At 39.7% G+C, this 17,148-nt stretch overlaps 1 protein-coding gene across 2 annotated transcripts in view; it reads right to left on the bottom strand.

Moving 5' to 3' along the window:
- The window catches only part of Cntn5 (contactin 5), a 1,228,807-nt gene that overhangs the window by 44,224 nt on the left and 1,167,435 nt on the right, over window positions 1–17,148 (bottom strand). For both annotated transcript variants that reach the window (XM_060369300.1, XM_060369297.1), the window contains exons 19-20: window positions 8,537–8,607; window positions 7,123–7,357 (exon numbers count right to left, since the gene is read on the bottom strand). In XM_060369300.1, coding sequence (XP_060225283.1) covers window positions 7,123–7,357; window positions 8,537–8,607 — 306 coding nt within the window. The remainder of the gene's footprint in view (window positions 1–7,122; window positions 7,358–8,536; window positions 8,608–17,148) is intronic.

Genomic DNA, 17,148 nt, shown 5'->3' on the forward strand with positions numbered 1-17,148 from the left:
ACAGCCAGCAGATTTGTAGTAGACTTTGTAAATTGATGTATAACAGGAGTTTAAGTTCTTGATTCTTTAGTTAAGGAAGGAGGATGTTGGCAGTTTAGAGGCACATGCAACTGGATCACTCGAGTTTGGGTAAGACTCATTTCAAAGGGAACCACGCTTTGGTTATCATTTGCCATTCTGTCACTGTGTCATTTCTCTTCAGACAAATGCATTGCAGAGATTCGCCTGCCAAATGGTTTTCATCCGCTTTTGCATTACTGAGGCAATTACATCTTTGTCAGAGAAGATTGCAGGGGGATAAATAATTTCAGAAGCGCAAAAACACATGGCTGGGTGGCAGATTTTCTATCCCTCTTTATCTCCAGAGAGAAGCTATTTCCCCATCAGTTTTCAGGAGCACCATCACATTTAAATTTGTCTCAAATCGAAAATTAAGTAAAAAAGTAGAAGATTGTAAGGGAGCACGAGTGATGATCAGCTACTACTTCCCAAACAAGTACTTGAATTTCACTGAAACTCTTTGAGGATTTTAAGCTTGGGTCAGACACATTCTGCTGTGTCACAGGTGCTTCCACACGGCTGTGGGTCACAGCTGCACCACCTGGATGAGCGTGGACAAATGGCCTTAAATCAGCTCATCTTCTAGGCCTAAACAGCATCAGAATCTACCTATGCTGACCTGAGCCCCAACTTCAGCATGGGAGAAAGCGTGGCCCCAGCCAGGCTGTTCCCAAAGCTTTGCTCTGCACTGTTTATAGCTGAATTGACAAAGTGTTTAGTCTGTAGACAAGAACAACTGACTGGATGACAGAATCTCTGACTGAGATCTCCTGTCCTTTCTGGAAGTCCACTGAAATTCATGAGAGAGAGATAGAGAGAGAGAGAGAGAGAGAGAGAGAGAGAGAGAGAGAGAGAGAGACAATGTACAGACTGTGAGAAAGTTGCTTGGGTCAGGAGTACCTGGCCAGTGAGTTTTTGATGTTCAAGCAAATCAGTTTAAGCTAATAGGTCGATCTAATTTATTCTAAAAACAAGCAAACAAACAAACAACCTTCTAGAATTTCTTGGGGGAAAAGTTGGTGCGCTCACACTCTGATTTCAAAAGTACTACTCTTCCAACATGGGCATTAGGAGGATAGTCTTAAATACTCTTCAGTGTTTTAAATTTGTCAACAAAGAAGCAGCTGGAATTTCCTTTTCTCTGTCTCATATATGCGTTTGTAGTATGTATGTATGTGAGTGCACAGCTGTATGAAGGCCTGAGGTTGATATCAGGAATTTGTCTCTATCGCTTTTTATTTTAACTTACTCTTTAGGCGGTCTCTCACTTACACCCACAGCTTTCCCTTGCAGCCATCTTGCACCCAGTGATGCTCTGACTCCACCCTCAATGACTACTAGAATGCCTGGCCCTTTCAGCATTTATATGCATTCTGGAGATTTGGACTTTTTAAGGACAGGGTTTTCTATGTTCCAAGACTTATTAATTCCAGACATATATTAAATTATCCAGCATGACTCTTATATTTTGTGTAATTACTTTTTAAAGAGGGGTAGAGGGACTCTGAAGCCATCACACAGCTGCTAAATGATGAAGGGAGGGTTTGAATCTGGGCAGGAACTCTAGTTCCCTAGTGCTGTTGGTACACTGGGCTCCACACAGGTGATGTCTACCTTTGCTTTTGAAAGTCCTTTAGTTTTGCTTTCTGTGTTTTTCTGTTCAATGTGCTTGCAGCATATGTAATTAAATGTATGTATGTGTCATGTGGATAGGTATGGAGCCACAATTTGACGTTGAGCACTGTCCTGTATTGCTCTCCACCTTATGTTTTTAATTGTGTCACCATTTTATGTATGTACATGATGTGTATGAGGATGTGTTCATGAAGATTGAAGGGAAACTATTGGGCATTGGTACTTTCCTTCCAGCTTTGGATTAGATATGATTCAGGTCACCAGTCTTTCTCTGAAAGTGCTTTTATCTACTGAGCCCTATCACAGTCTCACCCACATTAGTTTTTAAGACAGGGTTTCTTACTGAACCTGAAGTTCACCAGTTGGCTAGACTGGCTGCCGGCGAGCCCCCGGGAATCTCTTGTCTCTGCTTTCCCAGTGCTACATTACATCATGTCTGGCCTTTATGTGGGCACTGAGAATCTGAACTCAAGTCCTCATGGATGGCTGGTAGGCACCTTATCTACTGAGCCACTGTCCTCACCTCTCCCTTGGCAGTTGCTTTCTTCCATTGCCTCTTAACTACTGACTCTTTTCATGTATCGGTACTGGGCTCTTTACTTAAGCCCTCCACCTCAAGATGTTGTCAGAAACCACAGAGTTTCAGAGACTGCCTACTGAACTCTGCTACAGGTGTAAGCAATGCCTGTTGCATGGAATTCTTGGTAATTTTGGACCAACTTGCACATGGCCATGTTTTATTTGAGCATTTTTAACACTCGGAAGATTTAAACAACAACAACAGCATCTACTCTTGACTCTGAACTCTGCTAATGTGATGAGAGTTCAGGATCTTATCTGTGCAATTATACTAGGCTCTTTCTATTAGTCAGACTTGAAACACCATCCCTCTCTTACCATAGGCTGTAGCTATCTCCTCCACTCCAATCTGGGGATAGTAGTGGGCACGCTGATTGATAGATTTCAGTATCAGTTAGATTAAAATCTAGAGCAGAATTACCATGCTCATGAATTTAGATGATACATCTGTGTTAAGTGACCCAGCAGCTGGAGTCCTCCTAGTGATTTGGGGGGATGTGCTTGTAATATTGATTGTACATTTGACTTCCCAGAAGGGGTAGCAGCAGCATTAATCAAAGGGAAGTCTAATAAACTCTGTGGGAGAAGGGTTATGATTTCATTAGTTAAAAATTCAGCAAAGACAGCCGTCGTTGAACTTTTATAGTCACTAATCCAAATGGATCACCCAGCACAGACGGGCGATTATTTCTTGTATTTTACAACTAATATGCCAATTTATTAATTTCTGACTTCACATAAATCCCATTGAGCTCAGTTTCAGCTAAGAGCCAATCTGGAGAATGCCACCTTGTGAGCACTGGGCTTTATTTTGAGCACTGGTCGCTAGTTTTAAAGGAATACCTGCACGTTTGTTTGTTTGTTTGTTTGTTCTTTTCAAAAAAGGAGAAATTTCTGGAATTTAATAAAAACAAGAGCCTTGCAATTCACCTGAAGAGGAAAAGCCCCAAATTCTAGAAAAAGCTAAAGAACATCACAAATAAATAAATCTAATATGTGATTAATGGCCATGAAATTTCTTTCTTTTTTCTTGTCTTGGATATAATTGAATGTCCTGGATTTTCTTACCCAAACTAAGAGTAATTAGAAACTGAGAGCAAAACAGACGTGAGTTGAATCATGAAATGTTTTTGATAACTGCAAAAATGAGCACACAATCATTGACAATATTTTTAGCTTGAAAAGAATCACTTTAAATAGTTTTACAAAGATTTTTGGCTGTGACTTGTTATTACTTTAAATTTAAAACATTTAAAAATTGTAAGCGTACACGTATTTCTGAGTGTGGGTTTGTGCATGAGTGCAGTATCCCTGGAGACCAGAAGAGGGTGATAGATCCTCTGAAACTGGAGTTAACTTGAGGTTACCAGGTGTCTGAAATGGGTTCTGGGAAACAAATTTGGGTCCTCTGCAAGAGCAGTACATGCTCCTAACTGCTGAGCCATGAATTTTTAAAGGCCAGGCTGGCCTCCAACTTTCAGTCCTCGTGCCTTAGCATTTCAAATGCTGGGATTACAGACACGTGCAGCCTCACCCAACTTTACTATTTTCATTTTAATATCAGCTACACCGGAACTCTGCAGTTCTTTTGCAACTATGGGTTTGGTTCTAAAAAGATTGTGTCATATCCAAAAGATCAATAGTGGAACCAGGGCTAAATGCTGGAAGTTTGATTCATATATAAGTTCCATGTGGAGATCCTAGCAGGCAAATTTCTTTCTAGGCTCATGTCAGTGGGGACTAGCACCAGCTGAATCTTGTTACTTTTGCAGTAGAAACATTAAAAGCTTCCAAAGACTCCAGGACGTTAATAGAAAGGAACCATCTGGAACATTCCTGACTACTTGAGAGAAACAATTAATCTCAGAACTGTGAGAGAAAATTCAAGCCTCAAGTAATTAAGATAACATCAATATAAGTGATCCCTTTTAATAGGTCAAATATGGGCAAAGCTTTGCTTTCAACGATGCAATTCTCACTTGCATTCCTGTAGGCTTTCTTGAGAGAAAACCAAAAGGAAAAGAAAGAGGGGTTTGAGGAACACAATCACATAGAAACAGGTAGCTGTTGCTTTTGATAGTGTCACTCACTATGTAGCCTAGGCTGGCCTTGAATTCATGATTCTCCTGGCCAAGAGTCTTGAGTGGTGGCATTACATCGTTGAAAGGGTCACTCCTGCACAAACAAAGCCATTTGACAAGTGACTAAAATGGGATGCAATTTCCTCCTTTGATGACATAGTACAAGTAAACTTATTACTGTTCCTGTAGAACAGCTATTTTAAGAAGTGCTTCAGAACACGGAACAAATAGAATTTAATTTTAGCGTTATGAACATCCCAGAAGAGCATTCCAGAACTGTTCTGCTTCGACACCAGCACTGTCAAGTATGCAGAAGTTGGCTCACAGAGCGCGTGAAGGCACTGTCGTGCAGGTGAAGGCAGACTTCTTCCCAATTCCTCTGCTCTGCTGTGTTTTGACTGACATGATCTCGAGACTTAAGCTATCACCCTTAACAAAAGATTCCAACATTGTAAATTTAATTGCTGATAAGATTCCACATGTTTAGATTTTGCAGTCAGAACAAAGCCAGTTTTGTACAAGTGGCACAACTGATAGCTTTCACATTTTCATTGACAAATGAAGTGTTGCAATGAAATATTTTATAGCACCAACCTCAGTGTCTTTGAAAGGAAATATGAATGTTTCCTGTCTAACTTGAAAGAGAAAGTTCCAAAGGCAAGCTATTTCAAGTTTAAGGGCACACAGTCCAAAAAAGAAAAAAAGAAAAGGAAAAAAGTAACACAGGGCACCCGCTATAATTTAATTTCAAAGCTAAGGTTGACAAGAAACTTATAAAACTGGATTTCTTGAAAGGCAACCCCTACATTACCCTACAAGGCGTGTTTCCAAATTTCAGTGACACACTGTGAGCTCTGTGGCCATGTGCTTGGCAATTACTTTGAAGAAAATTCAAAACAACAATGCTTTCTGGTAAAATATGTACTACCAAATAGCTTTTTGGAATGAGAAATCATATGTGACATCTTTACTGTATATGTTTCTGATGAGACAGTACAGGGAAAAGCAAATGCTTAAAAAAAAGATTTCTTTTTTCTTTTAATCATTTGCAGACTTATGCATAGGTGTGTGTGTGTGTGTGTGTGTGTGTGTGTGTGTGTGTGTATGTGTGCTTGAGTTCAGTGTCTGAGAGACCCAAAGAGAGCATCAGACACCTTGGAGCTTGAGCGGGGGTTACAAGTGGTTGTGTGCCACCAGAGATGGGTGCTCTGCAAAAGCAGGATGAACTCTTTCCTGGTGAGGTAGTTCTCCAGGTCCAAAGCATGTGCCTTCATTCCTATACTGCAGTGAAAAGCCCCACTGTTCCACTTAACTGTCTTTTCTACAAGCCTGTCATTTCGTAACATGTATCAGGGTCTGCTTCTTAGGCCCCCTGAGACTGGGTCTTCTGAAAAGTATATTTGGGCTTGAAATTATGACCTCATGCTTGCTTTAAAGTGTTAAATAAGTCACACAGACACATACACACATACACACGGCACGCCTACACCCAGCACAACCTGACATGCTTAAGTGCATGAATATCTCAGTGGAACTCCTAGAGTTTACTTCTAGATTCTTCACCTCCAAAGCTGTTGTTCTATAGGATAAAATTTTGCTCCAGCTTCCCTGCTTGGCTCTGTATTACAAACATGCATGGCAGCTTTCATCTGAAAGTGTATCTTACAGAAATCAAGTGCTACCTTTGTTCTACTCTCAAACGACCTTATTTATTTCTTCCCATGCATGAAGCTCCCACCACCAAAAAAATTCTCTTGAGCTACTCAAGCCACACATGTGGGCATGAAAGAGGCACCAGGCTCAGGTAATATTGACCTGGCATATCTGAAAGGTCAAACAGCTGTTGCCTTTGTGCAATATTTTATTTTGAATTATTCTTACCATTTTTTTACTTGCCCAACCTGTTGAAATTATGCATTTGAATAGAAGTAGGGAGAAAGCTAAGATCTCTCCCACTTTCTCCCAGAAAATTGTACTTTGTATTTAAGCTTAGAGAGACATAGGATCTTGATAGCAGATTTGGGGCTTGTGGTTTAGCTACAGTGCCTATAGAGAGTTGTTGGTTTTCAGTTTATTCTTTTTTGAAGTTGTACACTTACTAGATTCTATCCCAAGTAGGTGCTTAAGAATAAAATGAGTTCATTCATGTGAGGCCCACATGCTATAGAAAATCAAGGATTTAATAGAGAGATGTACATTTAATTTTTATCACAAGATGCCTAAACTTTGACAAGCTCCTTTGCTTCTCTGCTCTTCAGTTTCTCCTTCTCTTTACTTCCATTTGTCTAAGAATGGGGTAAAGATTTATAGATATGGGTCAATTTCCTAACAAAAAACTGTGTGTGTGTATTCTTTATCAGTGCAGTGGTGTATACAGTGGTTAGACATAAATGCTTATTTACTATGTTAATGGAATCTTTACTTGGATTCAGCACACACACACACACACACACACACAGACACACACGTTAAACTATGCAGAGAAAATAACATACTCTATAGATTACTGATATTATCCACTACATCGAAACATGCTGGTCGTACTTTATTAGTGAGCAAAGAAGATAAATCAATATGTACAGCCTAAGTTTTTAAAAAGATGAATATAGGAAAAGTTTCATAACTATATCCAACAAATATAATGGTATTATGAGTGAGGGTTTTCAATCTTCGGCTTACTAATATTTTCTAAAACTTTCACACAATGTCTCATTAAAAACAAAATAAAATACTGCAATGGAGAACGGGATGTGGTGAAGACACTCACCTCCCTCAGCTGAGCAGATGACTACGATCTGGCTGAAGGGTCCGTCCCCTTTATTATTATAAACGCCAACTTTGACTTCGAAGGGTGTGAGGGGCGGGACACTTTCATCTCGGTAAATAAACTTGGAAGCCTCAGAGGACGTCACCATCTTCTCCTTCCAGCCACGGGTTCCGTTGGGTCTGAACGCCACTATGTAACCGAAGCCTTCCCCGTTCTGAAACTCTTCTGATACTGGCTAGAGAAGGTTAACGCTGTTAGTAATCCGCAAAACAACTGTTGAGAAACTCTTCCTCTTAATGCTTAATGCTTTACAGAAAACCGTCTCGATCTTTTGAATAGGCTGGAAGCTATTCAAAAAAGCTTTGGCTTCAGAGGTTCAAGATAAAAGAATACTATCAGTTGGTATATAAGGAAACACACGAAAATATTGAAAACTCTTGAAGTGACTGTATAGTCATGTATGTTAGTGGAAGATCCTTGGGCTCTACTGTAGAACTGAGCATGCTAGGGAAGCTGTCATGATTGAGGCAGCAAGTCTCTCATCTCTTGTGAATGCTCTGCAGAAGAGTCTGGAGGTCAAATCAAAGAGAGATTAATGCAGGCTCTACCTTCCACTGCTCTTTGAGTGTGTGTGTGCGCCCACACGCGCACGTGTGTCTGTTTTCTTAATGTGCAAAACCAGTCGGCCAACCAAATCAACAATTCACTCAGTCAGCCACTCACTCATTCACTCACTCACTCCACCATGGACTGTTATTAAAAAAAAAAAACAAAAACAAACTTCTTCTCTACATGGCTTAGTCCCCTAGCAGGGGACTAGGGAAAGAGCATGTTGGGAGGAAGAGGGAGGGTGGACAGGACTGGGAGGACATGAGAGAAGAGGCTGCAGCGAGGACAGAAAGTGAAGAAACTGTGATCAATAAATATATAAAAATTAAATTTAAAATTTTATTTAAAGGTTCGACTGCATATTATACTGATAAGCTGATGCAGTGAAACCACCAGCCACTGGCTAGCAGAGTATATGGTGCATTGGAGATGGCCAGAAATTATGTGTTAAGTGATTTCAAAAGCTTGAATTCCAATTTAAAGAAAAAATTAGGTCCTGAGTAGAGGAAAAAAGACAAAGTCTATTATGTCAACTTCATAAAAGAGGGTCAGTGGGGGTCAGATGTGGGAAATAAACACCTCTGCAGAACTAGTAAAATAAGGCATGCATTTCATTTCTGACAGTAACGGACATGGGGTGAGGATGAGAAGGATTTAGCTGGGTGTATGCACCTTAGTGGTGTATCCTCACACTGCTTCTTCATTCAAACAGAAACACCAGTGTCCTACCAGGTGTGTCCTCTGGGCATGGCCCTAGTTTCTAAGCAAACAACCTATCCTGATACTGGTAAAGAAATTATTTTACCTCCCAGGCAATAACCAGTTCATGTCTTCTTCCACTTCTTCCACTCACATTGCTGGGGGCTGTCTTTGGAACTGTGGATAAAAACGCATGGAGATGGAAGAGAATAAATACATGTGTAATTTCCTTAAGTTACTGACCCTACTTAGATTTGGTGGAGTCATTAAATGATTCAAACATTTGTTTTAACTTAGGTTTATCATATTAAAAATTGAGGCAAAATATATAGTAGATAGCTTGCTAGTTAATTATATAAATATATATGATTAAATCATAATTAACCTCAAAGCTAAGAGTATTTTCCAACGGTTGGATAAAATTCACCCTTTAAATCACTCTCTCTTTTCCCCTTTGTTCCTTTTAAGTTTCTTTTTATCATCTCTGGGTCTGCAAAAGCTATGGAAAACTCCACAGGTCCACACCAGCACTATCAGGGAGCTGCAGTTTCAGGAAAACATACCCATAAAAAATGCTACTATGTGAGAATGCACTTAACTGAATAAGCACTAAAGACAGCTGTCAGAGTCAATCATTCCACCACTCAGTGCAAGGTCTACAAAGGAATAATGATTAAAAGAATAAATGTGTCGGAGGAATAAATTTCCCCTTCAATGCACCAAACCGCAAAATCTACAGCTGAAGGAGAATATTATCAAACGAAGGGTTGTTAAATGAAGAAAACTATTAAAAGAAATCATTTCCCAGGCTCTGTGCCTGCATTGGCAATTTTACACTTCAGTCTTGCCTTTGTATCCCAGCATATATTTAAAACAGTATTGATATACATATAAACAATAAATCCACTGCTATATATTACTCGTTGGGCTGAAAAGCTATTAATTACTACTATATATTTTATACAACATTTTATATGCTATGAAAAAGCCTGAAGCACAATCTTTTATAGTACTAAGAAGAAGAAATTAAAAAAAAAAGAATTCTTAGACCAGGAAAGCAGGAAAGAAAAGCCTGTGAATATATAATGATCTACATTAAAATCAATAACCTTTGTTCAATCAGATTCCAATTTAAATGTCCCTGGACTCTTTTTTCCTTGGACATAATTCTTCTCTTGTTCAAGTACTTGCAAAACCTACCAGTACCAAATTATACAAAGCACTGCACATACTGCAGCAGCCGTCAATTATTTTCTACTAGGCCACAAACATTCTGCAGGCTGTTCATGTATGGAGTTCACCACCATGCATTCCCTCAGAAGTATCTGGAATCTATCTTTACTTTCATATAGGAAATCACATGGGATTCTGTGAAGAAGAAATGGCAGTATTCTGACAATAGTCAGTATGCCCTAGTTAATATGAGCGAAAGGATATCACTTATTAATATGAGTTTTCAAAAAGAACTTTTAATTTTTTGACAGCTCTATACATGTATATAGTTCGTTCTGATTACTATAATCCAATGCACCCCGCTTTGCTGCCCACCCCTGTTAACCGTTCTTCTCCCCACAATTCCCTTTCAAATATTATTTTTGCTTTCTGAGATCCACTGAGTTTAGCCAGGATCATGGGTTTGGAACTGTCTGTTGGAAAATGGTAGGTACCTCAGTGGGCACCGAGGTCATCGGAAATCACAATTATTGCTACTGTAATGACCTGAGACATACTTATATGTCTTGCACTTTTTCTAAGAAAATGACTGTGACACTGAATACAACTTGGAATTTGTATATTTTGTGGACAACTGTATAAGTGAGTCTTACAAGAAGAGCACTGGTGAAATTATATATATGCCTGTGCTGCTTAGCTTCTTGTCTTCTACATACACACTAGAGATGTCTGGGAAGCAGAAACTCAATTGAGAAAATGTTTACATCAGACCAGCCTGTAGGCAAGTCTGTGGAGTATTATCTTGAATAATGACTGATATGGGGAGGGACAGCCCATTGTGGGCAGTGTCAACCCTGGCAGGTGGTGCTGGCTTATAAAGGCAGCGAGCTGAGAAAGCCCTGGGAGCAATCCAGTAAGTAGCACTCTTCCATGGCTCCTATCTTAGTTTCTGACGTCCACTGATGATGGACTGCAAGTACAAACCGAGATAAACCTTTTCCTCTCCAAGTTGATTTTGGCTATAGTGTTTCATCATAATAGAGAGCAAACTGAAACAATGCCCAATCCTGTTCCTGGTTAATTTTAGAATTTTGAGTACCATGACAGCAAATGTCATACAATTTGTTAACACCCAGGCATTGTGGCTGCTCGTAGAACACTAGCTTAACAAGAAAGTGAACACACACGTGTAAGTGTGCACCTCACGTCATCTCTAGCAACGCCTATCTGACTAGCATTACAATTGAATAACACTGCTGTTAGTTTTTTAAAGGTCAGTTCTTTGTCTGGGTCACTGATCTAAGTTTGTATGTATATCGGGAAATTAGATGTTCAGATTCTCTTCTTACAAGATAAAAGTCACTAAGAACTCACATTTCTGTAGAAAATTCCAACATGGGAAGATCCCATTCTGTTTCTTTAGCCCTTATAATGCTGCTCCAAGCCTGTGGGCAGGAGATGTGGAATGAGCTATTAGCTCTAAAGCAAACCCACTGAAATCTAAGGTGTAGAACTAAACACAAAGAACTATATAAAGCTGAAAGCCCTGAAAGTCTGAAAGGAGCACTATATGGGCCATTTATGATTTAGATTAAAAAAAAACATATTTAAGTTTTTTATAAATTTTAACTTTCTGAGCAAAAATATGCTTTAAAAGCAACTAGTAATGAGGCTGGAGAGCTGGCTTGGCACCCACATGGGAAGCTTCCAATTATCTGTAAACTCAGGCATAGGGGATCTGCTATCCTCTTCAGGGTCTGCAAGCATCAGGGACAAAAGTGGTGCACAGATGCGCATGAAAAATAGAATAAACATAACAGCATGGTGAATATTTGAGGTTTCCAGAGTGAAAGCAAAGTAAACCTTTTTAAAAATGGGTTAACATTGCTGTAAGAGTGATTTCTAGGTTGAATTATCTGTAAATAATCTGCGTTTGGTAAGATGTGCTTTGAAATAAAGCTGCTCAATAGGACATTTTGAGATAAGTTAACCTGTAGTCAGTCAATGTAAAGAACTAAGGTCTTCTTTGCCTCACTTTATCTTCACTTCTAATGAAAAGAGGCCTGTGATCGACAGTGTTTTAATAACGCATATGTATGGATTTTGAAAAGCCTATTAGATGTAATGGGATCAACTGACAAAAGTGGCAGGTCTTAGAGGCTGCGGTCCAGGCCTGTGCTTTGCTGTTGGGATCTAGTGGTGCACTCCCTAATTCTGCTCAGCTTACATTTCTTAATTATATGCAGATAGGGCGGCTTGCATGCTCATACATTTCCCTTTATAAGTCGGTGACACACGGTCATTATCTCTGCCGTGCATGGTAGAGCTTGCTGATTTTAATTATATCCCCTTTGTTTATAATACATTATGAAATAAATTATTTGACTTAATCTTCCAGAGCTCTTCTGGTATGAAAGTTCTATAATTCTCATTAAAAGCCTAAAATCAAAATCTCATAAATGCTTTCAGAGAAATACATATTTTTAAAGCCAAATATATTTTCAGTGTAGTTAGTGAGAACCTGATTTAGAAATAGGTATTGAGGCTGTTTTCCCCCTCAGTCAGCTACTGATGAATGTCATGACCATATTAACTTGGAGGATCAGGTTTACGCACATGCTGAGAAGTTAGCCTGCCTCTACTGCATTTATTTCTGAGCAATCGTCCTTTATGGACAGATGAGCTAGTTGAAACTTTTTACACAAGCTATGAGTGCTTAGCTGTTTCAGGTCTTATCTGGCACATGGGAAGGTGAGCTAGTCTCTCTTCTCTCTCTCTCTCTCTCTCTCTCTCTCTCCTCCCTCTCTCTTTGTAAACTTTGGACTCATCTTTGTCAGTATCCACAATGACAGGAGTAGAAGGTACTGCCTTAGTATAAGCAGGCTAGAGTATTACAGGGCTCTTGGTAAATACCACATTTTGAATAACACATTACACATTACCACTACAGCTTAATTAAAAACTAAACAAAAAAAAATGCACAATCATTTAACAACATTTTTTTTTTTCTCCTTGAAAACCTCTGGTTTCTCTTACAGTAAGTATTTTCACGGCTCATTAAATAATACAGCTTTGCTAGAGACCATGGAAGTCTTTGTAATTAAGAGGCTGAGTGGTTATCCCAGTAGCTGGTATGCAGCAAAGATTCAGGAGAATGGAGACCATGCGGGTTCAGAGACATAGAAAAGGTAGAGTCAATAGGGACACTTCAAAACATTTTCCTAATAGAATTGAAGTATACTGTATATGAGTATTCCCATTCATAACCGTCATTTAGGCTGTATGCATAAAGATTAAAAATTAGAGGCCCCCAAACTATAAGCTCCTACACTAACACTGAACACCAGTGATACTTCCTAGAGTTGGCTGTTGTTTTTGCTTTCACTGGGGCAGGAGAGTCTGCAAGTACACAGACGGACAGTGTCTTGGGACATGGGAAAGATGTGCACTGAACCCTAGCCATATCTGATTATCTGGTTAGGTTTTTAAATTTAAGTTCCTTTATTTTTTTATTTTTATTTATTATTTATTATAATTTATTCACTTTATATCCCTGCTGTGGCCTCCTCCCTCCTCTCCTCCAAAAACCTCCTTTTCTCCCTCTTCTGGTCCTATGCCCCTTCCCTAGTCCACTGATAAAGGAGGTCCTCCTCCCCTTCTATCTGACTGTAGCCTACCAGGTCTTATCAGGAATGGCTGCATTGTCTTCCTCTATAGCCTGGCAAGGTTGCCCTCCCTAGGGGGCAGTGATCAGAGAGCCTGCCTATGTAGAAGGGATAGAAGCTCCAAAAGGAGACCAATAGAGCCAAAACAACTAGGCCCTGGGGACCCTACAGAGACTGGTATTCCAACCAAGGACCATGCATGGAGAGGACCTAAAATCCCTGCTCAGATGTAGCCCATAGACTCAGTCTCCAAGTGGGTTCCTTAGTAAGGGGAGCAGAGGCTGTCTCTGGCATAAACTCATAGGCAGGCTCTCTGGTTAGGTTTAAAACACACACACATACACACACACACACACACACACACACACACACACACACACACACACACAGTTTTTCAGGCAGTCCTGGCTAGCTTTAAACTTGCTGTGTGGCTGAGACCAACATTTGCTTCCTGATCTTTCTGTGGAGGACTTAGAGAGTAGCCACCACACCCAGGCATCATATCTACTTTTAAAACTTATTCTCATAATTACTTGTCACAGTGCCTAGAATTACAATTGATATCAAATAGTATATATCTAGTGCTAAGGCCTATGATAATTCTGAAAGTTGTGTAAGGTCATACTTGTGGCCTTGAAATCACATATCCTTTGTGGGCATTTGGCTTTGTTCTGTCATAGGAACTTAACATATGTCAAACTTAGCATGTATTTACTTGGACATCCAGGCAATACAATCCTTTTGATTTTTAAGAGAAATTGCTACGATATTACTAATTTATTTATTTGTAAGGGTCAACAAGGATGAAAGAGGACAAAATAAGTAGTCTTTGAATAAAATTTGCTGATTTATGTGGTATAAAAACAAAGGTAAAAATGGGGCACAGAGGTAAACAGAATTCTCAATAGAAGAATATCAAATGGTAGAGAAACACTTAAAGAAATGCTCAGCATCCTTAGTCATCAGGGAAATGCAAATCAAAACAACCCTGAGATTTCACCTTACACCCATCACAATGGCTAAGATCAAAAACTCAAGTGACAATATATGCTGGAGAGGATGTGGAGAAAGGGGAACCCTCCTCCATTGCTAGTGAGAATGTAAACTTGTACAACTACTTTGGAAATCAATCCAGCACTTCCTCAGACAATTAGAAATAGTGCTACCTCAAGATCGACCGATACTGCTCCTAGGCATATATGCAAAATATGCTCAAATAATCAACAAGTACATTTGCTCAACCATGTTCATAGCGCCTCTATTCGTAATAGCCAGAATCTGGAAACAACCCAGATGTCCCTCAACTGAGAAATGGATACAGAAATTGTGGCACATTTACACCGTGGTTACCACCAATCAATTAAAAACAAGGGAATCATGAAATTTGCAAGCAAATGGTGGGAACAAGAAAAGATTATCCTGAGTGAGGTATCTCAGAAGCAGAAAGACACACAGGGTATATACTCACTTATATGTGGATACTAGACATATAATCTAGGATAAAGATACTAAAATCTGTACACCAAAAGAAGCTAAGCAAGGAGGACTCTGGGTAAGATGACAAATCCTCATTCAGAAAGGCAAATGGGACAGACATGGGAAGAGGGAGAAAACAGGGAATAAGACAAGAATCTACCACAGAGGGCCTCTGAAAGACTCTGCCCAGCAGGGTATCAAAGCAGATGCTGAAACTCATAGCCAAATTTTGGGTACAGTGCAGGGAATCTTATGAAAGAAGAGGGAGATAGAAAGACCTGGAGGGGACAGGAGCTTCACAAGGAGAGCAACAGAACCAAAAATCTGGGTCCAGGGGTCTTTTCTGGGACTGACACTCCAACCAAGGACCATGCATGGAGATAACCTAGAACCCCTGCACAGATGTAGTCCATGGCAGCTCAGTGTTCAAGTGGGTTTCCTAGTTATGGGAACAGGAACTGTCTCTGACATGAACTCAGTAGCTGACTCTTCGATCACCTCTCCCTAATGGGGGAGCAGCCTTGCTAGGACCACAGAGGAAGACAATGCAGCCACTACTGATGAGGCCTGATAGGCCAGGGTCAGAGGGGTAGGACCTCTCCTATCAATAAACTTGGGGAGGGGCATGGAAGGAGATGAAGGAGGGAGGCTCAGATTGGGAGGGGATAAGGGAGGGGGCTACAGCTGAGATACAAAGCGAATAAACTGCAATTAATAAAAAATAGATAATTTTTTTAAATGTTTAAAAAGCAAGCAAGGAAACAAACAAAGGAAATGACAAGAATAGGATCCAGAGAGATGGCTCAGTGATCATGAACACTTGTTCCTCTTGTAAAGGACTTAAGTTCAGTTCTTAGCACCCATGTCTGGAGGATCACAACTGTCTGTCACTCTACCTCCACAGGGGTTGATTGCCTCTTCTTGCCTCCATGGGGAAACTCACTCACATGTACATACCCACACACAGACACTAATATATACATGCAATTAAACATTAAATAACACCCCCTTTCCAAAAGAAGAGCACAGAGAGGAAACTACCATGTAAGAGGCTCCATTTGGAAGTAACAGTGAAGTAAGAACATCAGGAGACAACCTTGGACTTATCGTTAAGTGTCTTTTGCTCTGTTTTCTGGTCTGCGGAATGGTCAGAATGACTCCACAGAGGACTACTGCTTTGTGGGATAAGCAAAGCCTGTAAAGAAGTACAAGTGCTTAGCACCAAGCCCAAAACTAATGTACACTGCAACTCTGACAGCTTGCGCTTGCCCTTATCTTTGCATTTCACCCTTCTTCCTTCTTGCTTTGAAACATTTGCAGCCGTGATCTGCCTGTTAACAAACAGTTTCCATTTAGAAAGGCATTTGTTAGAATCAGCAGATTGGTTTGCAAACTGCCTTTGAAATGAAAGGCATGTATGTTGGAAGAAAGATTTGCCTGGGCTAAAGGGGTTTTATGATTGAAAAATAGTCTCTGGTACGTGAGGCATACTGCTATTTTATTTTTTTCTAATTATTGAGATTTGGTTTTAGGGGTCTGTTGCTTGCTATAATTTCTGTCTTATTTTAGTCTTACTAGAGACCATTTTTTTAACATAATGTAATTAAATTACTCATAGGCTTGAAGAAAGTCATAATGTTCACTTTAATAGCATTTTCTTTTAGATTTTACCAACTGTTTCAGCAGGATATTTTATATTTTCTTTAATACAGAGGAGGAAGACTAAAGTATTAAAATACCCTCCCAGCCTAGGCCTTTCCTGTGTAAATAGCATTGTCTGACCATTGTGAATTTTCTAATTGTCTCCAGTATTCAATCCAACTCTTATTTGGCCTGGTTTTTAAACTTCCGTTAAATGCCATTCACTGTCAATACACAGACTCTCAGAGAAGACTAATCCAGGTTTATCTTTTATGGTGTTAATATTTTTGTACCTTTAGGGGATATATATATATATATATATATATATATATATATATATATTACTATAGAAGCAGAATATGTATCTATCACACACAACAGGATTTTTTTTCTGTCTCCTCTATTAACTTCTGCAGTTAGATTTTCTCAATAGCAGCTGTGGAGAGAGTCTCTGAAGATGCAACTGTGAAAACAGAAACTGTATCTTGTCAGGAGCTAGAAGATAAAGTTCAGCTAAAGAGACCATAATTAAAAACGAACTGAGTCTTTTCTTCACTCGCAGTAAGCCATGTCACCTCAGATGCTGGGGTGAGACTGAGTAGAAAAAAATGACAGGGTGTAAGGAACAGGGCAGCCAGTCTTGTCGTCCTGTTCTGCTCCCTTTCTTTCCAGCCTCCAATACCGACAGCAATAGGTCATTTTCCCATCAAACCAAATAGCAGAGGCGTGCGACAGCCCTGGTAGAGAGCTCAATGCTTCCTTC

This window comes from Meriones unguiculatus, chromosome 1, assembly GCF_030254825.1.
Source record: "Meriones unguiculatus strain TT.TT164.6M chromosome 1, Bangor_MerUng_6.1, whole genome shotgun sequence".
In the NCBI taxonomy this organism is placed as follows: Eukaryota; Metazoa; Chordata; class Mammalia; order Rodentia; family Muridae; genus Meriones; species Meriones unguiculatus.